The sequence below is a fragment of the Perna viridis genome, chromosome 2, assembly GCF_037379345.1.
Source record: "Perna viridis isolate PV_CMFRI_1.1 ecotype Kerala chromosome 2, ASM3737934v1, whole genome shotgun sequence".
Lineage (NCBI taxonomy): Eukaryota > Metazoa > Mollusca > Bivalvia > Mytilida > Mytilidae > Perna > Perna viridis.
The window spans coordinates 13,479,501-13,505,815 of record NC_142446.1 but is presented as its reverse complement, the minus strand read 5'-3'; the positions used below and the strand labels follow the sequence as shown (position 1 = coordinate 13,505,815).

General features: G+C 32.8%; 1 protein-coding gene across 1 annotated transcript; it reads left to right on the top strand.

Annotated features, from left to right (window-relative positions):
- Positions 1-1,712: 1,712 nt before the first annotated feature.
- On the top strand, positions 1,713-26,246 carry LOC148623714 (kelch domain-containing protein 2-like). Its single transcript, XM_088565760.1, has 11 exons — positions 1,713-1,837; positions 7,247-7,411; positions 9,101-9,260; positions 10,832-11,111; positions 14,163-14,288; positions 14,711-14,904; positions 17,664-17,860; positions 20,177-20,268; positions 24,404-24,458; positions 25,241-25,338; positions 25,672-26,246. The coding sequence occupies exons 1-11, from the start codon at positions 1,776-1,778 to the stop codon at positions 25,896-25,898; spliced, it is 1,656 nt and encodes a 551-aa protein (XP_088421886.1). The 5' UTR covers positions 1,713-1,775; the 3' UTR covers positions 25,899-26,246.
- The last annotated feature ends 69 nt before the right edge of the window (positions 26,247-26,315 follow it).

The following is a 26,315-nucleotide window of genomic DNA, read 5'->3' as shown; positions in this document are numbered from 1 at the left end:
ACTAGAGGTTGTCTGGCAAGCTATTTTCTGACTTGGTGCCATCCTAACCTCCAGCATCTGACATGTTAAAAGCCACCGCTAAAGTGAATTAGCTAAGCATGTGTTTTAACATATTTTAAGCTTTTATTCACATAAAAGAAGTTTAACCTACCGGAAATCGAGTGGTAAAAATCCTAAATATTTGTTTAATACCAAGAAAACATTTATAATGAAGACAGTTGTCAAAATGATCAGCCATCTTGAATTAGGTCACTAATTTTACGGAATACAATATGTTTTTGACAAAACGAACTTAAGTTGGTAAAGGCAATTCTTTGGTTAATTTGATATGTTCGGTTCGCAAATTTTTATCAAATGGAATTACACCCTCAAAAAGCTAAAAACCAAATATGACGTTCATTTTAACTGCTTTTACAAAGGATTTCCATGATTGCTGGATTTTCTCATCAGGTAGGTCATTTGAATTTCTTCAGTTTAGTCACCTTCTGCCGTGTTATGGTAAAGAAACTATATAAAACGTTTTAAATGGCAAATAGTTAACTATAATTCTGCCGATTTCAAAGAACGGCGGAATGAGCGTTATGCAATATGGCACTCGGAAGTAAAAAGTTGGGGTATGGAGGAACTGAATTTCAATCTCTTACGTTCTAGGAGTTAAACAAGTTGGTGAACATGCCTATTGATCTTGGTGGAGCTGGTACAGTTGTGGAGATCGCAGTGTGTTTATATGGCAATTAAAGACACAACTGCAATACCAGTAAGTACAATACTGTACAAAATTTTGAAAAAAAACCACAATACTGGAAAATTTGTCTATATGGTCTCACTAACCACTTCCGGGTCAAATGGCAACCCCCCTAGTAGTACCAAAAACACACTGAACCTAGACCTATGCATTGTAAGTGCATTATTTGTGTGTATTATGGTTATAAGTAGTCAAAATAAAGCTGAGAATGTGTACTTTAAAATCATATATGTAATTAACTACAAAAGTGTATGAATATTGTTTACATGTGTGAGTAATTTGCCTCCATGCTGTCAGTTAGCAGAACAGGTAAAAATGTGGATTTTCAGTATTATTTATTCAAGTAAATTTTGTGAAGAATTTCTACAATCATCTTACCATTACGGCATTAGCATAATGATTTTGGAAGCCTCATTTTCCAAGCTTGGCAAAGGTATGCAACTTTAAGATGTCATTTGTCCTGGGAATTCACAGTGAAACTTTGAAAATTACTTTTTTAACATGTATACCAGGCAGTAAATATTATGCCTTAGCCCTTATGGCAGTATTGTGGTGAGCAATACTGGTATACCAATACTGCGATTGCCAAGTACAGGAGATCCGACGACAACGACGGCACCTTCACTTTAAATGATCATATGATAACATTGTTTTAATATTAAAAAATCGCTGAAATTTTCATTAGACCTACTATAACCATAGTACCTTCTCCAAGTTAAGTAACGGGCCTGAGGCTATGCAAAGGTTCCGAATTGATTTCATACGGTGTGGACTAAATTTTCACCTCAAAAATTTTTGACCGTCTGAAATCTTTTGGTTAATGCACCCTTTTTATCAACCATGTATCGTATGGTTTATTCAAAATATTCAAAAGTTCATATAAAGTATATAATAATAAATAAGTCAATAATTCGATAAAAAAAAATGAATGTTTAGACTTTCGATATGTTTCGGTTTTTTCTGTCGTTTTTAGTCTGGTGTGATTTGGCGCCCTAGTTGGCGGGTGTTTATGAATTCGTAGAAAGAGACAATGACAGAAACAGAAATTTACAGTGTTACTGATCTACATTCTCCACCAACAAGGTTACAAAGGTGGTAATTTACTCACGGTCTTTCTGTCGCAAAGTCTACTGTAAATTGTAATAGTTAACCGTACGTATCTTGGCGTAAGGAAGTCCGATACTAGTCAAATTACAAAGACTGGTCACTCGACATGTTATGTGTAAAAATAACTGTGCCACCCCGGTCTTTGTACTGGTTTAACTTAAAGCCTGTAAGATTTACATTTGACATATGCAACAGTGGGAAAGAAAAAAATATTCAGGATTTTAGTTAATAAAACTAAGAAAACCAGGTGATTTACTTGGTAATTTCACTTGTATAACTTATTAGGGACGTAGACTGTAGTGTTGTTGAGTATTCTATAGCATCTCATGATCTCTTTAATAATATTGGAACTTTTAATGTTCATGATTTTACAACTATTTCAGATCATTGTGCAACTAGCTGCTCACTGCTAACTTGCTTTAATGGTTCCTGGTCGTTTCGCCCTTTTTCCCCTTCGCCCTGAGTTGTTTCGCCCTTTATGGTGGGTCGTTTCGCCCTTTCCTTATTAATAAGGAATTTCTCCTTATAAATATTATTTACTACTATTTTAGCCTTCATTCTTGATGTGAGTCGTTTCGCCCTCTCTAATTCGTTTATAATATTCACTCCCTAATACGTTTATATATCATTACAACAAATAAATAGTTGATGATACATTAAAAAGAGTTCGTTTATGTGATGAGTCATTTTATCCCTCCATTTTTATGTATTTATTTCTTCTGTTAAAAAAGGTCGGAGATTTTCGCCCCTAGGCAATTATTGAATTCTCTCGATCCTCTGTAGACATTTATTTATTTATTTATTTAGAGAAAAAAAAAGATCGAAGATTTTGCCCCTACAAATGTTGAATAGTTTGTATATTTATTTAGATTTCTCTCTCTCTCTCTCTAAACGTACATATTCATACGTACAAGTTCACTGTTTAATTTTGAATGCTGCAGAATATTGCGTAACTGCATAGACAGCTTGTCAAAAACAATATAGAATGCATTATGTTTTCTTTTCAATTAAAAAAGGAATACCAGTACAAGTATCTATCAATTTAACAATTAGATCAACCCCTACTATACAAACATTCAAGTTTTTATTCACAGAATAAACATGTATTCTTACCTGTCACAACACAAGCCAATTAACAGGAAAATAAATCTAAGGAGGGCGAAATGACCCATCAATTACTCGGTATATATAAACACATGTATATCCAATGAGGGCTAAACAACCCTGCAGTAAGGGCGAAACAACCCGGACGAACGGGAAAAAGGGCGAAACTACCAGACGCCGCTTTAGTAACTTTAATATTTCACAAAAATCTGACCTTGAACCCCTTCGGGGCAACTTCATATGGAATGAAGATACACTGGTTAAATACTCAAATAATATTGAAAGCCCTCATATAAATCAAAGGTTAAATGATTTCATGACAACTGCACACAGACTGTGAAACAACCATGAAGACAGAAATACGGTTTTATATAAGACAGCCTTAAACTCTACTAAACTTATTAAAAGCTTCCCATAAAAGAAACTCCCCAACCATGGTTCGCAGAATCTTGCCATGACCTTCGTGTAACAACACAGATATTGTTCACTTGTAAATAAAAATCCAATTAATGGTGAGTACAGAAAAAACATTTATTCTTTCAGTTCTAGATATAGAAGACAGTGTAAAGAAGGGGAGAAAAAATACAAAGCACTAAGATATCCATCAACGTCAATAAGGATCCTAAATCCTTTTGGAACCTTATAAATAAACTAAACAGGTTATCAGAAAGCAATAAATATGCAAAGTTTTGTGAAGAAGAATTTATAAATTTTTTTAAGGACATTAATTCTGGTCATTCAATAAATAACAATTTTCATAAAATGATAATTTCAAACCTTAACAGTTTTTGTTGGAGTCCGAGTTGCTCATTGGCTTTTGTTGCATTGTGTGTATGATTTTAGTTAATTAATGTTCTTTGTTGTGTATGTCTTTTTTCCATGTTTGATCTTTGCCGCTGGATTACATTCTTTTGATTACCGCTATAACCTTGGTTCCCTTGATTACTCTTCGGAATAATCTTGCCGAAAATAATCTCAATAGTGAACACACTCTCAACAAGGAGGTGATTTAATTTCAAATGAAATGATCAAGTGTGGTACACAAGTCTTACTGAAACTACTATGTAAACTCATTAACGTAATATGCAATACAGGATCATTCCCTAATATATGGAACAAAAGTTATATTTCTTTGATATTTAAAAAAAGGTGATAAATTAGACCCATCAAACTATAGAGTGATACCTCTGATCTAGGTAAACTTTTTAATACAATTATTCATGAAAGTTTATATCAATTTATTGAATCCAATAAATTGTTAAAAAATCAAATTGGATTCACACCAAAATCAAGAACTACCTTAAAATCAAAAATAGATAACTACAAAAGAAAGAAAAAGAAAGTCTTTGTCACTTTTATAGACTTAAAAAACGTTCGATACGGTTTGGTGAGAGGGCCTCTTATATATATTATCAAAACATAAAATCCAGAATAAAATTTTTAATATCATTTATTCTATGTATCAAAACACAAAATGCCGAATTAAATTTCCAAACAGTTTAAGTCAAAATTTCCCTTCCGGTTGCGGAGTTAAAAAGAGCGATGTCCTTAGTCTGACCCTTTTTAATCTGTCTATAAATGGTATTTTTGATCAGCTCAAAAATGGCAACACTGAGCCAATATTAATTGATAATTTAAAAAATTACATCACAGATGTATGCAGATGATATTAATCTGCTGTCAGAAACAGAAAAAGACCTGCAAAATGCACTCATTCTTAATGATTTTTGCATTTCATGGAAACTCGAAGTAAACACCAAAAAAAATTAAAAATGATAATGTTCAATTCAAATGGTTACAGTTTTTTCAACCACTTCAGTATTAATAAAAATATACTTGAAGCAGTAAAATCTTATTGCTACCTGGGCATTACATTTAACTACAATGGTAATTTGAATCTATAAACAAATAAACTAATGGAGAAGGGGAGAAAGGCCTGGTTTAAAATTTAAGAAGTCATATTTATAAATATTCCTTGTAATTTACTTGAAAAGTTATTTGACACCTGTCAGGTAATACCTGTAATTCTTTTTGGAAGTGAGGTATGGGGAGCTTGAAAAACTTTCAGTGACTCTGACCCTTATGAACACTAACATTTGAAATTCATAAAAGAAAACCTTGGAGTAAATAGTAAAGCTGCAAACATTGTTTGCTTAGCAGAACTGAACACAACATCTCTACATCTAATAGTTCAGTTGAATACAATTAAATTTTTGAACCATATCCTTAACTCCCCTGATACACTAGTTTATGAAATGTTCAGAGAAGTTAAAAACAACAACTTGTGGATGTCATATGTAAAAAAATTACTAAATAAATTGGGGTTCTGTCGTCTTTACTTACAACTTAATAACAGTGTTCATTCCAGAAAATTCCAGTCAATAGGTTTTACTGTGTCCCCTGCACACTGCCTGCAGTTTCATAAAATTTTTTTGACCAGCAAAAAGTTTTAACTTTTGCTTCTCATGTTTACTATGAAACAGTCATGGCCATTGGCGCTTTTAAATGATGGATACATGTCTGGACATGGAATCGAAAAAAGTACAGAAATTCAGAGATGGACCTACAGAAAACTCTACGCCCACTGGGCCCACAAGCCACACTTTATGTGCGCCATGCATAAAATATTCGCGCCAATGGCGCAATGGCGGGGTCTGGAATAAACAATGTAATAATTTTCAGTTTTATATCAAAAGAATCGAACAAAGACTACATGATCAACTTAAGTAGACTCACTTGCTATGAGTGAAAATGTGTCATTTTTCCGTAAAATATTTATTCAGTCTAAAAGACCTTGTATATTGATTTATGGGGGGTCGGTACAAAAATATAGAGAGAAAAAAAAGCATATTTGTAATTCATGTGATAGTGGGGACATCGAGGATGATTATCATTTCTTCTCGATGTGCACCCACTACACACCACATAGAAATCAATACAGAATGAAATTGGACATCATTTTAAAGAAGTTTCTTTAATCTCTTAATTGGTAGTAAATTCATATGGTGAAACAAACAGAAGGACATAATAATTAACAGCTTACTGGGGTAATGTTCAGGAAAATGAAAATTTTGATATTTCTTTCTCAAGACATACATGTACATGTACATGTAGGTGCATTCTTTTAGTGATAATGTTATTGTTATTCAAAGCACACTTATTAAAAATAGCCATTCAGCAGGTTTTTCTCTTTCATTTGATATTAATTTCATTGTAAAGATGTGACACAAAAAAATATTTTTCAACTTTTAGTTTATTTGATTTATTACACCTAATATATATAATCAAAACACCCCGTGTAGTCATTTACGTTGTTTAATTGAAGATAAATTGATTCAAAATCGACAATGACCCAAGCCATACAAATTTAAATTAGCCATGTGGTCATGTGTCCTTGTTACGTCATTGGTTCTCAATTCATAGATTGAGTAGTTGAAATGTGTGGGGCTTTTGCATTTTTTTATGATTTCTACAACAGAGAATGGAAATATTGAAAATATTTGTTTGCCAGCGATCATATACTTACAGTTACATTAATTTAAACCACTTTGAGGAGTAAATGATAAACAATGCAGGGTTCTCCATGGCCTTGTTTTGCATGGCGCAGCGCCATGTGTTACATTCCTTGGGCCATGAATTCAAATGAGCGCCACATGTTCATTTGGTGTGTATTCAAATTTGCATCATGCATTGCAAATCGGCACTGTATTTCCCAATTATTCTTGTTTATTAATGACCTCAGGGATCTCCATGGCTCAATCTCCAGTTGGACAAATTTTCATCGTGGCGTGTGTCCTTTCACACAGAAAATAACTTGCCAAAAAAGTATGATTAGGTTGAATGTGACATATTAAATAGCACAAGCTACAACATAGACATTTACAATCAACAATGGTAATTTTTTTTCTATCTGTATTGTTTTTCAATTATACCAAGGTAAAGTTTTCCCTTCCCTGGGCTTGACCATAGGTCCACAGCTCTAAAGAAATTAAAATCACTTGTAGGTGTGGTCATTTTGTTGATACCATTAAACAAGTTCTTTATAATTTAACCGCAAGAACTTAGACAGTGAAAGTTGTTTTCTTCTGAATTGTGTCATTAAACAATCCTTAAGAACTACATGTACCTTTAAACAAAATTCATGTCAGACTTTTCACTTTTCCTTGTTTCACAATCATCAGTTGAACATTTTAAATGGTATTGGTAGTCAGATGGTTTAATGCCAGACATGTCTTGAAATGAAGTAAACTTGATTTTAATTTTATAATTATTTTTACTTTTGATTTCCAGGAGAGAAGATGGTAAAAGTCATTATCAGTTCATACCATTGCCAATTCCAAATGAGATTTTCATTTTTACTCTTGGAGAGTGGTCAAAATCTCAACAATTTATAGTGGCTACAGTTACATACAAAGATGAGTCTCTTCAACTAGGAAAAATTACAAGAAACCAGAGGTACAGTATATGTGAAGTAGTGACAGAATAAGGTGTTTACGGTGTGAAAATGGTAAAAATGAAAATTAACTTTCTTACAATCAATTTATTGTTATCCTTTTGAAAGTTTCAACTTGTCTATCTGCCAAAGGGAAAGCGGAAAATAATTTTACTTGCCCTAGGTGTCAAGGCAATTCTGATAAAAATATAGGCCTTTACTATCCTGCCACGGTATTGTGTAAAACCATCCATTTTATGGACTTTTTTTTTTGTCAGTATTTTACACAATTCCCTTACATCACCACCTGACTATGGTATACAGGGAGTTCTTAATTGAGAAATTATCACTAACATACAAACATTTTATAGATTCATATAACATACTTACAAATAACATGAAAAAAAAAGAGTTAAGTATATTCTATTGCCATTCTCACATCATTCATTACGATATACAAGTTTGCACTTTGATGTATCTAAAAAACAGAAATTCAATTGGAATAAAAATCAAGAAATCAAGAAAAGAGAAATTGATAAATAAAAATTATGATGGAAAAAGAGCTTGTAAATGAGCCCAAGATCTTTCAAATTTGCCAAATATGCAATTGTTGTTTACAACATAACTTTCAAGAGATAGGTACTGTGTAATACAGTTGCTGAGGCCAATCGTATTTGGTATAGATTTTAGCTCACCTGGCCAAAAACATGGCTAATAATAGAACATAGAGGTGAGACAGTAGTTTTCCCCATATATCAACAAAACTGTTAGGTTTAGCAAAATTCTTTCAATAGCTGAAATGATCCATATTATTAGGACTACAAAAGTCTTCAGGGATAAAAGTTGTCAGATGACTCCTTGAAAGGAGAAAAATGACTGCTTTTTTTTTTTAAGTTTTTAGTAAATATCTTGAAAACTCTGATAGATTAAAATACACTTTCAATTGTTGAGAAGATCTTATGATAAAAATTAGAAAATGAATTTCTTCAGGAAACCCTAATAGTTCTTGCTGCTTAGTAAAAGCAAAGTCTCTGTTGTACTAATGTATTTGATGCAAAAATGATGACCAGAAATGTTTTGTGATACAGGGATGATTTTTTTCAGCTTTTTAGTGGAATTCCACTAATTGAAGTCTGGATTTTACCAATTTCCACTTTGTTTGACAACCTCGTAAATCATCCCTGGTGATATGACAATCATAAAATAAATGTTTGATGGTTTCTTCATCTAGTTTTCAAAAAGAACACAGATTGCTTGGCTTTACTTGGTCCTGTATAAAAAGGAATTATCTCAGATAACTGTTAGAACAACATGTTTTTGTTAAAATAAAATATTTTTGCCAGTCTACAGTTTCTGTTTTCTAACAGTTCTTCCCACTTCAATAATTTTTCTAGTGGTTGACAAAATATGTTACTAATAAGATGACTATAAAAATTCTTTTCAATTGTTGATGAGAATATTGGATATGAACGACTTCAGGTCTGATAACCCTGAATAGAATTAAATGCAAAGCAGTGTAATCTGACTCAAACTTCTTTATATCCAAGATTCTAACCAACCATTGAAAACAGTTCTTCTGAAGATGTGAATCTGTATTACTCTTGAATTTTGATCAAATGCTGCTTACCTATATACATATATAACTTATGAAATGAGCAAAGGATAGTACAAAGGTCAGATAAACATTTTAGCCTCCATTTTATACATTGTAGGTGCCTTTGTTGGGAAAGAAGACTTACGAAAAAGAACAATAATGCTGTATTTTCACTAGAAGAGAATGGAATGGCCAAACTAGTCCTAGAAGTCCAGGACAGACACACTGAAATACATGACAATTTTATTCTACAAGAAGAAAATGAAGACACTCCAAAGGTTTTTTACATGTATTCTGAGCTTTGGCTAGAAATTAAAAAAAAACAGCTTTCATTCTCTTATAAGGTTATCCTTTGAATCAAAGTATTTTCTGTCAAATTAAAAAAAAAATAATAATTTTTACACACATTCATAATTACTTGCACTAGGGAGTAGAGAGTGGGACATTAAAAACACTAATGATCTTTGCAATACAACAGTGAAATGAATGAAACTTGAATTCAAAGATGCAGTACACTCAGGGACATTTGTTCTTCCAATACTCAAGTCTGAGTTTTAAATCCATGTTAGTTGGTGAAATGCCTAGTCAGTCAGTTTCACCCACCCAACTGGGACATTGTATATTCTGGTTGTTAATTGTGTAAAGAGAATTACTGACAATGTTCGCCGTCCTGATTGAAATATCTTCAAAGTGTTTTATTTTTAATTATTTCAATAATTATAAATTTATAAAGTGCAAAATTAAAATATCAAACGTTTGCATTTTTACTTGATAAAAATGCAAAATAATATTTCTACATGATATCTCCCACAGCTTGGACCTGGCTGTAAGTTTAAAAAAAAGACATAAAAAAATTATCAACATGTACAATATACAAACAGTTGGTGTTGGCTTGGTGGAATCTGGGTGTTAAATACAGACTATGTCGGTGTAACACTGAGTTTCACTCAGGGTGGACATAAATGTTAGAGAATTAGTAGTGTAGTGTAGTTCACTTATACAAATTTATTTTTTTTTGACTATTTTTATGTATATAGTAAGGACAAAAACCTCACTCGACATGACAGACACTTTGACAGGTGATGATTGTTGATTAAAGTATTCAAACTGCCAGGTGTTGATGTACACAGTCAGAACTATGGACATAGGCAACATATTATACCCTGCTCCTAAGAATAGAGATATACTTTTTTACATCTATTTATCAGTCCAAGTATTGTCAGGAAAAATATTTTATCGCATTTTTATGAGCAATTACTTGTCACAGCCCCTTGATATTTGGTGTACAACCCAGCTAGGTGTCCCATACCACTTAATACACTCATAGTCATGGTCAGGAAGTTAATGATACCTGAGCCTGAAATCAATTCCAACAATATTGCAGACATACATGTATATAAAGCCTGTGTCAAAACAGTAAGTGGCTCTGACATTAAGTTGCTGTGAAATGGTGATAAAAATGTTGTTCTAATATTGACATGCTTCAAAGTTCTTTAGACCATAATCAAGGTAAAAAAAGTGATAAACACATGACCAGCATTTTGTGCAACACATAGGCTGCGTCTATTCAAAAATATGAAGAAACTTGTCCTATTAGAATTTAAATAAATCATGGAAACTCCATTTTAATCATTGTTTTACCACTGGCTGGCCATTTATGTCTCAAGTCAAGTGGATCATTGTTTTGCAACATAAAAAGTCTAGAAATCTCTAGCGATAGGACCCAAGCTACAACAAAAAATATGGTGTAGTGGCCAATTGATTGAAAAATACAGGCCCATTCCATATGGAATTGTGGAATTGGCTGGTATTATTTGCATATCTATTACATTTTTTAACTTTGTTTAAGGTTTTTCCACTTAAAGATGAAAACATGAAGCCACTGAAGCAGAAACGCAGGTCAAGTTTGACAAAATCTGACAGAACTCCTACAGGACCTATACCAAAGAAACAGAAAACAAGAATACGAACACTCAAGTCTAAATTAAATGAATCAGACTTAAATACTGAGGAAAAGGAGAATGTTATTGAAGTATCAGTCCCTTCACTTGGAATGTTATCACCAGACAAGAAACCAATAACATCTGGAAAGCCAGTAATGGCTATGTGTAAAGATGTTACTAGTAGAGGTGAATAGTGACGTCTGTTTAGTCCACATTCCCCACTGACTTCTTTAGAATGTGTTCAGCATGACAAGATCTATTTGTGGTCAAATTTTCATTCAATCTGTAAAGCCATATTGGAATTATTGCCCTTTTTTTTTTAGCTCACCTGGCCAAAGGCCATGTGAGCTATTGCCATCACTTGGTGTCCATCGTCGTTAACAATTATACAAAAATCTTCTCCTCTGAAACTACTTGACTGATTAGAACCAAACTTGGTATAAATGTTCCTTGGGGTATCCTGCATAGAACTAATGTGAAGATTTTTGTTTTGTCAAAAAAACAGGTCCGCCATTACTAAAAATAGAACATAGGGGTCAGACAGTAGTTTTTCACATATATCTCCAAAACCATTAAGTTTTGCTAAATTCTGACAGGGTAAAAGTGTTCAGCATGATCTATCTGGTCAAATTTTGGTTTTAATCCTTTAGCCATGTTGGAGTTATTGCCCTTTTTCAATGATTTTTGCTATTTTTAATGTTATTTATTTCAAAAATCTTCTCCTCTGACACTACTTGACCAATTTGATTCGTTGAAAAACATGGCCGCCGTTACTAAAAATAGAACATAGTGGTCAGACAGCAGATTTTTGCATATATCTCCAAATCATTAGGTTTAGCTAATTTCTGACAGGGTAAAAGCGTTCAGCATGATGAGATCTATAACTGGTCAAATTTTGGTTTTAATCCGTTAAGCCATGTTGGAAATATTGCCCTTTTTCAACGATTTTTGCTATTTTTAATTTTATTTCTTTCAAAAATCTTCTACTCTGACACTACTTGGCCAATTGAAACAAAACTTGAAATGAATGTTCCTTGGGGTATCCTACATAGAACTGATGTGAGGATTTTTGATTCATCGAAAAACATGACCGCCGTTACTGAAAATAGAACATAGTGGTCAGACAGCAGATTTTTGCATAGATCTCTAAAACCGTTAGGTTTAGCTAATTTCTGACACAAGTAAAAGTGTTTAGCATGATGAGATCTATTTTTGTCAAATTTTGGTTATAAACTCACTAACCACTTCCGGGTAAATGGCCATCCCCCTATGTAGTACCAAAAACACACTGAACCTAGACATATGCATTGTAAGTGCATTATTTGTGTGTATTATGGTTAAAGTAGTCAAAATAAAGCTGAGAATGTGTACTTTAAAATCATATATGTAATTAACTACAAAAGTGTATGAACATTGTTTACATGTGTGAGTAATTTCCCTCCATGCTGTCAGTTAGCAGAAAAGGTAAATATGTTGATTTTCAGTATTATTTATTCAAATAAATTTTGTGAAGAATTTCTACAATCATTGTACCATTAGCATTATGATTTTGGAAGCCTTGTTTTCCAAGCTTCGCAATGGTATGCAACTTTGAGATGTCATTTGTCCTGGGAATTCACAGTTAAACATTGAAAATTACTTTTTTAACATGCATTAGAAGTGGTTAGTGAGACCTAAGCCATGTTGGAGTTCTTGCCCTTTTTTAACAATTTTTGCTATTTTTAATGTTATTTCTTTTCAAAAATCTTCTCCTGATACTACTTAAACAATTGAAACCAAACTCGGTATGAATGTTTCTTTGGGGTATCCTGCATAGAACTGAAGTGGGAATTTTTGATTTGTCAAAAAAACATGGCTGCCGTTACTAGAAATAGAACATAGTGGTCAGACAGTAGTTTTTCATATATATCTCCAAAACTGATAGGTTTAGGCAAATTCTTTCTATAGCTGAAATCCTTATTAGGACTACAAAAGTCTTCAGGGATAAAAGTTGTCAGATGACTCCTTGTAAGAGTTATTGCCCTTGAAAGGGGAAAAATGACCTTTTTTTAAGTTTACAGTCAATAGCTTGAAAACTATGATAGATTAAAATTGTTGAAATGATCCTTGTGATAAGCTCTACCAAGGACTTCTTGTCAAAATTGGACAACTTCTTGTTAAATTTATTGCCTTTGAAAGACAAAATTCAACCAGGTGGGCGATTCAGGGGTGTGGGAGCCTCTTTTAAGTTTTTTTAGCTATTTTTAATGTTGATTATTTCAAAAATATTTTTCTCTGACACTACTTGAACAATTGGAACCAAACATGGTACGAATGCTTCTTAAGGAATTCTGCATAGAACTGATTTGTTGATTTTTTTCCGTCATGATCCACTGTTACTAACAAATAAAAACATAGGGGTTAGACAAAAGTTTTTCTCATATATCTTAGGTTTATCAAGATTCTTTCAATTGTCGAAGTGATCCTTATGATAAGGCCAACCAAAGTCTGCATTGGATCAAAGATGTCCGACTGCTACTTGTTAGAGTTATTCCCTTTGATAGGTGAAAAATGATGTTTTTTATCAATTCTTAGCCAATATCTTTAAAACTATTGATGAAATTATTCTTATATGTCCTACCTAAGTCTTCTTTTGAGTCAAAATTGTCTTGACAACTTTTAGCTGTCCAGGTTTTTATGGGGGGAAATGGTTGAAATATTGAGTTGTTACATGGGTTTATATTTGTGGGTTCCACAGTTTATTAGTACATTGGTTTTAAGAGTGGTGGGTTTCATTAGGATATTAAAATTTCAACTTATGTAGGGAATTTTAAATTGAGGTTTTACTAAACAATGAAAACCATCAAAAATTGTTATACCACCAACCAAACATGATCATAGACTTAAATTAGTATGATGACAAGGAGGTACCCATCTCTTATCTATTACTTGTACTACACCACTGAATAGAATTTAAAGAAACTTTCACATAATCTTTGTAACGTATTTCCATTGTGACTTATTATTTCAGATTTTAATACAAATTAATTTGGAGGTCAAGGTGTATGTTATCAATTTGGGGAGTGTGGTATTAATTAAGTGAGCATTTTTCACAGTTTTTCATGTTATTTCATTGTTAATGATGATTTACTGATTAAATCTTAATTTAATATAAATTGTTCAGTGTTTTCCATGTTTGCTCAACTTTAATGCATTACAAATTAACTTGATTTTAACTTTTGAAATGTAATTTTTAAGCTTCACATCCCAGCAGTAGATGGGGACATAGTTTCTGTGTGGGTGAAGACAATGTGGCTGTGTTAATTGGTGGTCAAGGCGAAAGACAACAAATCAGCAAGGATTCAGTTTGGTCCTTAGATCCTGGTAAGTGTTGGAGAGATACCCAGGATTCAGCTAGGTCGTTAGATCCTGGTAAGTGTTGGAGATACATAGCGAGGATTCAGTTTGGTTGTTAGATCCTGGTAAATGTTGAGACGACAAATCAGTTAGGATTCAGTTTGGTCATTTGATCCTGGTAAGTCTTGGAGCTTGGATTCAGTTTGATCATAAGGTTCTGGTAGACCCTGAAATATTGCCTCTGAAACTTAGAATTATGAAAAGCACTACTGAAATATTTGTTAGTCAAAGGTGTTTAAATTGTTTTTAAATTTGCAACATCAATTTATCAAAACTGACTATATTTCATTGTTATATTGTGGAGTCAGTGTGTTCACCACTAACTTCTTCTTTCTTTTGATACCAAATGGTATTCATGCATACAATCTACTGAAAGCTTATATTTGTAGTTACAAGGAAATGGAGAGACCAGGAAATAATAAGTGAAATACCAAATCAGAAACCAGAATATAGAATGGGACACACTGCAACATACGACCCTACTGTTAGATGTGTATATATTTATGGTGGTTCCAAAAATCTTAAATGGTTCCATGATGTCCACATGTTAGATTTAGATGAGTGGAAATGGCAGCTGCTAAAAGTGAGTGGAATGTTGTGCATAGAAAACATTTCAGTTTCTTTGATAAATACAATACTTAATGGAAAAGCAAAAACAGCAATGAAACTAGACAACATGAAGCCTATTTGCACCAAGAACTTAATTTAGGACACATGTGTATCTGTGTGTAAATTATTTAACTAATACAATTTAATGCTTGCATTAGAAAAAATTGTGAGTAAGTTACAGCACTTGTTCAGTTGAAAAATTAAGCTTCTTTCCAAAATGTTGTTTCTCCTCATAATTCCTAAGAAAGACTGAAATGTTTTCAAAGAATTTTTCTAACACAACAGAAATAAGTAACTTTCATATATTATTTCATGTACTTTTTTAGAATCAATGATTGCCTCTCCCACTGCAACAATGAAGTGGGGACAGCAGTTTCAGGCATCTATTTGAACATGGTTAGCTCTGAAAGCTCATACATGTTCAAAACAAGGGACTGAATAATCATTTTTGTTATAGTGATTGCCCTTGGAGCTTAGAAAAACTCGCTTAGGCCAAAAAAAAAAATGTCTGTTTCGGGTTTCCCAACCGTCCCTAATACATTTTTTCTCCAAAATTGACAAAATCGGTAATTTCCGCCAATTTTTGGTATAATACGGATCATTTCAGGTAAAACCGAAAGTACGTTAAAAACCAGGTCACAAAAGCGTTTGAATAGGAGACTTATTTATATCACGTAAATCCAAGCATCAATACAGTCTACTGATATTTTGTTCAAAATTCCAGCAAAAACTAAGTATTGTACTGAAAGACATGAATAATAGGTGTGTATGTTAAAAATTAAACTTTCTACTTAAAACCATAAACTTTCATGACTTAAACATGCTGCTATTTTACAAATATAGGATCAACTTTAGTCGAGAAAATATAAAATGAAAAAAAAAATAAAATGAAAATGCCACCCGACCTACCTTATTTTTGGGAGGAATGTAACCCTAAACAGACTTTTTTTTTTTTTTTTTTTTTTTTTTTTGCCTTATTTTCATTCATAATGACACTGTAAGTACTCTCATGCACTCTTCTTATCTATAAATTTTCTTAGAATTGGCTTAGAAAACTGGGGGAAAAATGATTTTTTTATTATTATTATTATTTTATGGTATTTTAATTGTCATTATTATCAATATAGGGGTATCCATCTTTTATCTGTAACTCTTCGTCGCTATTATCAATATAGGGGTATCCATCTTTTATCTGTAACTCTTCGTCTCTATTATCAATATAGGGGTATCCATCTTCTATCTGTAACTCTTCGTCACTATTATCAATATAGGGTGTCCATCTTTTATCTGTAACTCTTCGTCACTATTATCTGTATAGGGTATCCATCTTTTTTCTGTAACTCTTCTGTGTCAAAATGACAATTGACAAGTCAAGAAAATTAAGCCACATCAAGTTAATTTGTAGATTCTCATCCACCAGTAACTAAAAAAATGGGGCGGGTGGGAGGATTTTATTTTTTATTTTTCCAAGATTTGTAAAACCTTATTCCCGCTGATGCAATCCTGGTAATGTGTACTTTCCGTTACGTTTGTGCCATAACAAGGCTTTATTTCTTCAATTCCCCTTACAATGCAACGAAAAACGAAAACCTGAGATCTGCCAAATAATATCAAGATATTCTGTAAACATACACCTCGGTAAAAAAAAAAATGGGTCAGGCCCTTTTGAGTAGAGAATCTACAAATTAAGTCATTGTGACCTAAGTGTAAAGTGTGACAAATACTTGGTTTTAAGCATGTGTATTCAATAATAAATTTTCATCGATTATTCATTTTTATTAAGAATGCAAGTGCAATTTTATATATTAGTGTGTTTTTCTTATTTCTACCACAATGCCCAAACCTAAAATACATTTAAAAGAAGATTTAAACAACAACAAAAAACCTGCAAAGTGACCGATAGATAATGAAATTTTATCATGGCAGATAATTATAAGACTGATATTGCCTTTGTATGTACATTTACATTATATATTACAGTAATTGTTATCAAATAATAAAAGCCAATGTTTGACATGCCCTTTTCGAATTAATACTCTGTTCATTAAAGTGCCCTATTCAAGTCTGGCTTCCTGCCTTTTCGAAATCCTAATTAAAACACTGATTATAGAATACTTTTAAATAAAGATTGGTGTGCATAAATTTCTAAACTGGTCATCATCATCCATTGTTGGTAGCTGTCTGATTTCTAGTTTTTAAATCCCACCACTCAAAGTGGCAAGATATTACGAGATATCCTTCAAAAATATTATAGTTGACTGTCTGTCCCTTGACAGTTTCCAGATGATAAAAATTCAGAAATCACATCGGATCTTATTCAAACTTTGTACAGTGATTGAATATCTGGATGAATTGGAGTTATCTTTCTTTGAATATTGAAGAATTGTGAGTGTTAATTCTGAGTCTAGAATACTCTTGATATAAAAGTTAACCTTCATTTTTACTTTCATTTAGTGTTTTCCTGTCATATTTAGATGAATAAGGGTTATCTTTCTTGGAATATGAATAGGTGAATTTTTTTTTTTTTTTTTCATTTATTGGAGTTATTTTTCTTGGAAGGCTTAAAAAGGGTGAAACAGTACTCTTGAGATTATGGAGTCTAGATAAAGTTAGAATTAGGATTTGATCTTTTGTTATTGAGCATGTGTATGGATATTAAATACAACACAATGTGGCACAGTATCATTTAATGTCCAATTCTCTGTTTATTCATGCTTAACTAATTATTTACAGGTGGCAGGAAAGGCTCCAACAAGAGCATATCACAGTGCTACATTGTATCGAAATGAGTTATGGATATTTGGTGGTGTTTACCCTCGACCTGATCCTCAGCCTGATGGTTGTAGTAACGAAGTCCATATTTTCAGTCCAGTTCTGGAGAATTGGTATGCACCCATTGTCAATGGAGAAAAACCATTACCAAGGTCTGGGTAGGTAAATTAATTGTATAATATCTGTTCATCATTAGTTTTCATCAAGAAATATTTTCACTAACAGCCCATATGAAGTTTTTTTTCTTTTTTACCCTATGTGTTAAGCACATTTCCCCATACTTAACCCAGTTGAAGCAAACTTTGCAGGAATGTCAGGGGTAAGCAGGGACCTTAATTATTGTTTTGTTCTGCATGATTTGATATTATTGCCATAGAATTTCTGTTTTTTTTTCTAGGTGAGTGATTCATATATCTTGTTGATTAAAATGAACTACTTTTAGATTGAGTATCTAAGCTATTAAAAACAATCCAGTTAGAGAATATCTGAAGGCTTAATAATTGACACCAAACTTGATATGTAATACCAACTGTGAGCAGCCAGAACCACAGTTTACCCAACTGTCAATTTTAGGGGGATATCCCTTATCTTCTACCTTTTCATGCTAAAATATGGTGTAAAAAACAAGGAAGAACTTGTGTGGTGTCCTGTAGAAGTTTAATAGACCTTTTTCATATTCCTGACTGAATTTGTTTTTTTGTTTTGTTTTTTTTTTAACTCTCAAATCGTACAGACTGGTATACTGTCCAATTAGACCAATGGAAACCAGTAAACTTCAAATTCAAATATTTGACCTATTGTAAGTACTAGGATACTATTAAATAATTCATTTCAGACCATTTAGCTACTTACAATAGTGTAAATACTTAAAGTTTCAAAGAAAAATGTTTACTGTTCTTCCTTCCCCCAATGAAATCATTAACCAGGTTGCCATATGTTGGTGGGTTAGGTCCCTTTTAAAAACTTGCTAAAATGCTTGCATTCCATAAGTATGAAAAAGGACTATTGTTTGTTGCTTGGCCTGTGGTGGATGACTTGTCTCGTTAGCAATGATACCACATGTCTTATTTTTAGATTGTGGTTGTTTTTGTTTGTCATATCACTTTATTTTTTATTTTTATTTGTTTATGTATAGTTTTAATATTTTGACTGCCATATCTTCTACAGTAAGTTGCTATAGAGTTTCATTAACATTCTTTGTACTATTTTTATTGTGTCTTCTGTGACACAAGACTAAGGTATTACTTTTCCAGTGTCAGCATCCATGTTTCATGTTAAGTTTTCTGATTAGGTCAGTTTAACCTAAACCACTTGTGCTAGGTTAGTCATATTTGATATGCAATTGCATTAGCATACCATGTAACCACAATTGACCACAATTCTGTATCCTTTTATACACATGCCCTTGCAGTCACAGTCTATTGACTTTGAAAATTTCAAATTTCATGTTGAGATTTTATATCAGTTTTCTTATCATAATTATCACAATTCTATACCTGTTTTGTGCTTTTAGTCTATTGACTTACAAATTTCTTGTTAAAGTTTGATGTTAAGTTTTCTAATAAGGTTATTTAACCATTTGCACTAGATCAATTGTATATGGTATGTAGTTGCATTAGCATTACTACTTCACAGTTCTTGTCTCTTTGATGCGCATGCACCCACAATCACAGTCAATTGATTTGAAATTTTACTTTACTGAAACATCATTTCATCACAGCTCCATATATGCAAACATATTATACCTAAGGATTCTGTCCACTTTTGTTGTGTTAAATGCTTGTATTGATATTATAAATTGTCCTTAATATATAAAAAAAAAAAAAAAAAGTAAGAATTTCACTGTCAACCAAGTTTTGAATGAGTGTCCATGTGCAGCAGGTGAGACTTGCGATTCTGTGATTTGGTAAAATTGGTTGTGCATATACCAAAATTTGCATGAATGTAAGAAATGTCCGTTTAAAAACAATTCAGGCTTCTGGATATTTATATCAACATTATTGATTCCATCATAACTATCATGGAAATAAAAGAATTTAAGCAATGCATCTGTCAGAAATAAATCAGCTATAATTGGACTGAAGATGGGGTCTGGTGGATCAATTTATACTCATGTATATATGGTAGTACAAAATGTATTATGTTCTCTTTTGATGGCAATTTGGGTTTTTGATTGCAAAACTAATGTTGCATGAAATTGACTGATTTACCATCCCTGACAGGTGTTAGTAAACCCGTGTTCAAAAATTAAACTAAAGCTCTGAAAGATTTTAAGGATTTAAAAATAATGTTTTTAGTTGATTGGTTTGTTTGTTTTTTTTTCTTGGTTTTTTTTTTTTTTTTATTTTGAAATTCTGACTAAGTTATGGAAGACTGAGCACCATAAAACAGGAGACTGTTAAATTGCTGCCTATAGTGCCAGTGGTTTTTTTCTTTGGCAACTAACTGTATAATTGATGTTTGTCTCTTGTCAGGCATTCAGCAACACTGATCAATGATCAACTTGTAATGTTTGGAGGTTGGGATGCACCATACTGCTACAATGACTTATACATCCTTGACATGAGTAAGTAGTGCTAAGTTTAAGGATTATCATCTTAGTTTTAATTAGTGGTGTTCTGATGATCGGTTTAAGTCGCAAATCAGTTGGTTTAGGTCAGCGATGTCGATAATCGATTGGAAAGTTGCTCAATCAATTGCCGTCGCAAATTTCCGGATTTCTGTTAGTTCCACTCCCGATCCGTAACCGCGTTTAAAATTAGTAAAAACATGGCTGACGACAACAACAACGTGGTTGTTGTGGATGAAAATGAGAAAGATAATAACGATATTGAAGTTTCGATGGAAACTGATCCAGATTTAGAAAAAATATCTTTGCATACCGGCCTCATCTGTATCTAGTGAAAGGGTATTTAGTTTAGCTGGGCAGGTTGTAAGCAAAAAGAGAGCAAGAATGCACTCGTCAAATGTAGACATGCTAATTTTTCTGAGGAAAAACATGGAGAGATATTGGAAGTGAAAGGAAATTTTGCAGAAGAGTGATAACATTCTAGTCATTCTATATGTTTATGTTAATTAATTTTATTTTGTTTATTGTCATGCTAAAGAGAAAATGACATTCATGAGGGTTGTTATTAAACATATTAACAGTATTATGTATTACTTGCAAACATGTATTGACTATTGACTACCAACTGCAATACTGCATAAGTGGTGTTACAACAACCAGGAACTGACTATTCTTCTGGCTTGTTCACTCAAATTTTAAGTGTTCATTGTGCCGTCCGTCCGTTTGTCCTACATTTGTATCCACAACTCCTCCTAACCTACTGAATTGAATTTGATGAAACTTTCAGAGAATCCCCATGATGTCATTGGGCACCTCCTATTTTAGAATTTCATCTGACCAATTTTTGGGGTTTCCAATAGCAAAACATGGACATTGCCATTCATTGTGATAGGGAGTAACAGTATGCCATCCACAACTCCTCCTAAACTACTGAATGGAATTTGATGAAACTTTTAGAGAATCTTTATTTTATAATGCTGTTGTTCACTTCCTATTTTAGATTTTGATCTGACTAACAGTTGGGTTTACCCATACCAAAACATGGACTTTGCCATTCATTGTGATAGGGGATACCAGTATGCCATCCGCAATTACTCCTAAACCACTGAATGGAATTTAATGAAACTTTCAGGGAATCTTTATTACATAATTCCATAGTGCACCTGCGAATTAAATTTTGATCTTGCCAACTGTTGGGCGAAGTGCCACTGATGAATCTGGTGACTTTCTCCAGAAGTCAAAACAAGTGTCAAGGTGTTCATATTTTTTTTGCAATGATCTTTATCAACCTCTGTATTTACTTAGTGTATTTGGGTAACTTGGTAAATTTAAAATGTAAAACAGTGCTCTAAGACATATCCAATAGGCAATAGCTTTACAATCTGTTTCATACAGTTAGCTTTATAGACTTAAGTATGTAGTTTTGGGTTTTTTTTATAAAAATAAAGGCCAAGCCATAAAGAGGCCTATTGGACATGTTTCGTCCTCTGTGTTAATGACCCATGCAGTGCATTCAGGACTCATCAGTTAGAAATGCACCATTACCTAGAGTCAACCAAATAAAAGAAGTGTAACAGAGTTAGTAGTAACATGCAACCAAACAGGGCATGCGAAAAAATTTTATAAAGACACCGTAGTTTTTTTTTAATTTTTAAGTGCATTCTGCATTAAAACTGAGATTTAATCAAATTTTGCTAAAGTCTTCTTTAAGTAAATACTTCTATGTGCATGTTAAAATTATATTTTTGGGGGTTTATTGAAATTTGAAAGACAGTTTAAAAACTACTGTGACTTTAAACAAAAGAAATACACAATAACAGCCAGCAAATGTGTGCAAACCTAGTTTTCTATTATGACTAACAATTTAACCGATAGAGAGAGATAATCGGTCGATTGAGGCCAACCAATAGTAATAGATAATTGGTTGGTGTTTTCAACCGATTGCACAACACTAGTTTTAATAGTATCAGTCTTTGCCATATAAATTTCTGACAACCAGCCCAAGCTCAAAAATTTTAATGAACTTATATAGTTATCATTGGCATTTAAGCCAAATTCTGCTTGCCCACCAGCATTTTTACCAGCAATGGCTGTCAGGCCAGTGGTCAATTTTGAAGACTGCAGTATGTAAGTGTTGCCTTCCTATCAGGGAATTGTCTTCCCTGTGCATTGCTTTACCATGACATGTTACCGATCAAGTTCGAATTTTGTTTCATTGATTTTCGTGGAGTTAATTAATGCCCATGTACTTAGAAACAGTTTTCAGCACTTTTCTCCCTAACAAATTATGGATGAAGTTTGCATTTAATATTTGGTACATTGCTTTACCTTGACAAGTTACAGATCAAGTTAAAATTTGTTCTTGTTTGTTGGTTTTTGATGAGTTATGGTCCTTGGGTTTTGAAAATTAATGTAGGCTCAGTTTTCAGCACTTTCCTGTTACTATATTTTGCATGAAGTTTGCAGTCTGATCTCTTCAACAGCTTTTTCTTCAAGGAAGGTGATTTGGTATTGCAGAGCAATACTCTCAGAATGCTTGTTTCTTATTAATATTCAAAAAATCTTAAGTTAAGTATGAGAAGTCATACAACACAAAATGTAATCAGTCATTGAACTCTGTTAACACTGAAAAACTGCAGATAGAACTTAGATAACCTCATAAACTTGCACAGAATTAGGAGACGTGTGATCACCGAACACTTCATTGACTGAACAAATATTTGTAAACACCTTTTTTGATCGGAAAAAGAAATTTAGAATAAGATAAGATATAAAGCTTCTTTAGAAAAGCCTTTTTGTGAGTCCTTCCTGATGAGTAACCACACATAAAGCTCCTTCAGCAAAGCCTTTCTGTGAGTCCTTCCTGATGAGTAACCACACATAAAGCTCCTTCAGCAAAGCCTTTCTGTGAGTCCTTCCTGATGAGTAACCATACATGAAGCTCCTTCAGCAAAGCCTTCCTGTGAGTCCTTCCTGATGAGTAACCACGCATAAAGCTCCTTCAGCAAAGCCTCTCCGTGAGTCCTTCCTGATGAGTAACCATATAGGTTATTATGAGAACTGAAAATTACCTAATGAAATTCACAGGCTGTCTTCAAATAAATTATGATGACCTGAAATGTGTCAAATGAAGGTGAATCTGTAAATGAGAGAACAGATTATGACTTAGGTAACCTCCCTGACTTTGAAGATCACAATAACTGTGAAATTGTCTGTTGCTAGAATCATATATTTTTGTGAGTCATTTCCATCTTGATGCCTTGGTGCAACAGTTTGATGTTTTTTTTTACCATTGAGGAGACCACAGGCCTGATAAGGATCTCCCAGAGAAAAGTTCTATAACCTATAAACAAATGTTAAGGTATCAAGGAGAAACTACATCTGCAATTTAGTTCAGAAAATTCAGACGTTGTGAAATTGTTCGACTGAGACTGAGGGCTGAGGGCTGAGGTCTAAGGGAGGGAACACTGTTGGTTTAAGATGAAATCTGGAAAAGAACCAGTTTTAATTTTTCAAGAAATCAGAAAGTCCAGTTGAAGACAAAGTCTAATCACATTACAACTTCTGTCTCGGAAGCCAGAGATGTTTATACATGTAGGCCTAACAGAAGCGCTCAGAATTGATACATTGTCTCATACAGAGTAAAGGTACTTCTTGCAGCAAGGAGCAATAGGGATTTAAAAATAGATGTCTGTTAGATCTCATATAAAAGATGTATAGAATTGAAAGATCTATCACCGGACAAAATCAGCTACTTTTCTTAGCTTACTGGTACCAGGGAAAGTCTTGAACAAAATTCTGGAATCTAACAACCATCTCCTTTCTCTACTTTTGAAAGCAGGTGAAGACTCTTACACTTGGTTTCATTTGTACATTATTGTTGAGGCCCCACAATGAAAACTGACCTCAAGATGATGTGTTTTGTTCAAGGTCAAATCAGGGCAAGTGATTTAACCATATCCAGACTAACTTTATTATCTTTAACATTTGCCTGTAAGAAAACATAAGACTGTCTTTAAGATTTTATTACCTCAAGTTATTTACAGTGAGGCATGCAGAGAGGGAAACCACATTAGTGATATCTAGTTAAAGAAGCATCACAATGATATATAGTTCAATGTTCTTTTTGTAGGTATTGTTGAGTGGACAAAACCAGAGATTAATGGTACTCCACCTTCACCAAGAAGGTAAGTTTCGGTTCTGATTTTGTTATGTACTAAAGATTTTTATGAATATTTTTATCTGATTGTTTCCTAAAAAAGGGTTCTGTATACATATTTATTTTCACAGTGGACAGAAAGCTTTGAAAAATAGTACATATATAACCCTTAAATGGATTTTTTAGCACTATACAGCACTAATCTTTTTTTTTTTTTTTTTTTTTTTGAAACCGCCAAAAATTGATAACCCGCGAATATGTTCATTTGACAGGATCCGTGAAAAATTAATACATTTACAGTATATGAAATTGTTTGATGTTACAAATCATTTCTAGACTGTAAACCTTTAAACCTCTCTTGGTGTATGTTAATGATGATGAGGATATTTAACAGCTTAAGCAATTCTGACTAGTCTTGTGATGACTGGTGACCTACATTCCATATTTATACCTATTACAGGATGATCTAGGAATTTCAGCGTTCAGTCATCTGTAAACATATCTTAAAGCATAATTCCTCCTGAACTTTTAAAATATTCTATGTCATAAGCAACTTACAGATATGATATCTTTTTGTAACTGGCCTGGAGACACTTTCATTTCATTCATATGTGGTAACAAATTCACTGCATGTTTAGATAATTTGCACAAAAAGAACCATCTTTAAGCACTTGGGTTGACTATCCCAGTCAAAATATTTACAAAATCAGTTTTGAAAAAAACAAATACTTTTATTTTAACCCTTATTGACTCTTTGCCTGAAATGTAGCAAAAGGTGTTTAATTGAATGCCATTTTGGTGTATTTGTAGTTGGCATGCATCATGTGCTCTGAGTGGTAATAGGATTATGATTCATGGAGGCTATGATGGTGACTTGGCTCTAGATGATCTACATATATTCACACTTGGTAAGAATACTGAAAATTAATTTAATCTATCTTGATATTTCTTGTCATTCTCCATATGTTCAAGGTACAGGATTAATAAAAATGATGGGATTATTAACATGAGTTTGATTGGCTAGATGTAATTTAATCATTCAGTATGGTGTATTAGCATTTGATATTTTCCTGTATATATTTTATCTTCAATGTTAAGATTGCTTAGCAGAAAGAAGTTTTAGTAATTCCTTTATACTAAGGTATACAACAAATACATGTTTCTGAATTTTCAGAACTTAAGTTGTTTGGCTAAATATAGGTAATAGTGCATGAATATTAAAAATCTTTTTTCTAATTCAGCAACTTCTTCATGGATGAAGATCAAACTAGAACCTAGTCCTATCCCTCGAGCAGGACACCAGGCGATATGTCTGCCATATAATCATGAGAATGATGAGCAAGATGAAGTGTTGATATTTGGCGGAGGTGACAATGATGGATCTTTCTTTCATGATCTTTTGTCGGCAAACATTCCCTTTAATCCTATAGAGGATCAGTCAGTTCTTACTGATGTCAGCAATGTTTAATTCTTATTAGATGATGTTATTTGTTGTATATAGTTTGTGTGAATGATTGGATACAGTTAATTTATATTTACTTGTAAATTTCCTTGTATTTTACTTGCTGCAAAACAGTTATTAAGTTCATTTTTAATTGTAAGTGATGTTTTTAATTTTTATTTGTTATATACTAGTAGAGACATATACATATTTTTTTTAATTGAACCTGATTATCACAGAAATATCTCTCTTTTTTTCAAATATATTTTAATAAAATGAAAGTTATAAATACTTCACACGGCATACACTTAGAAAGCATGCTCTTTTCATTGTAACAATATATATTCATAAAATAAAAATGAAAACACTCCATAAGACTGTTTATTATCTTTAAAAGACATTTGAGCCTTATTTAAATACACTTCAACTTAACTGCATGAAAGC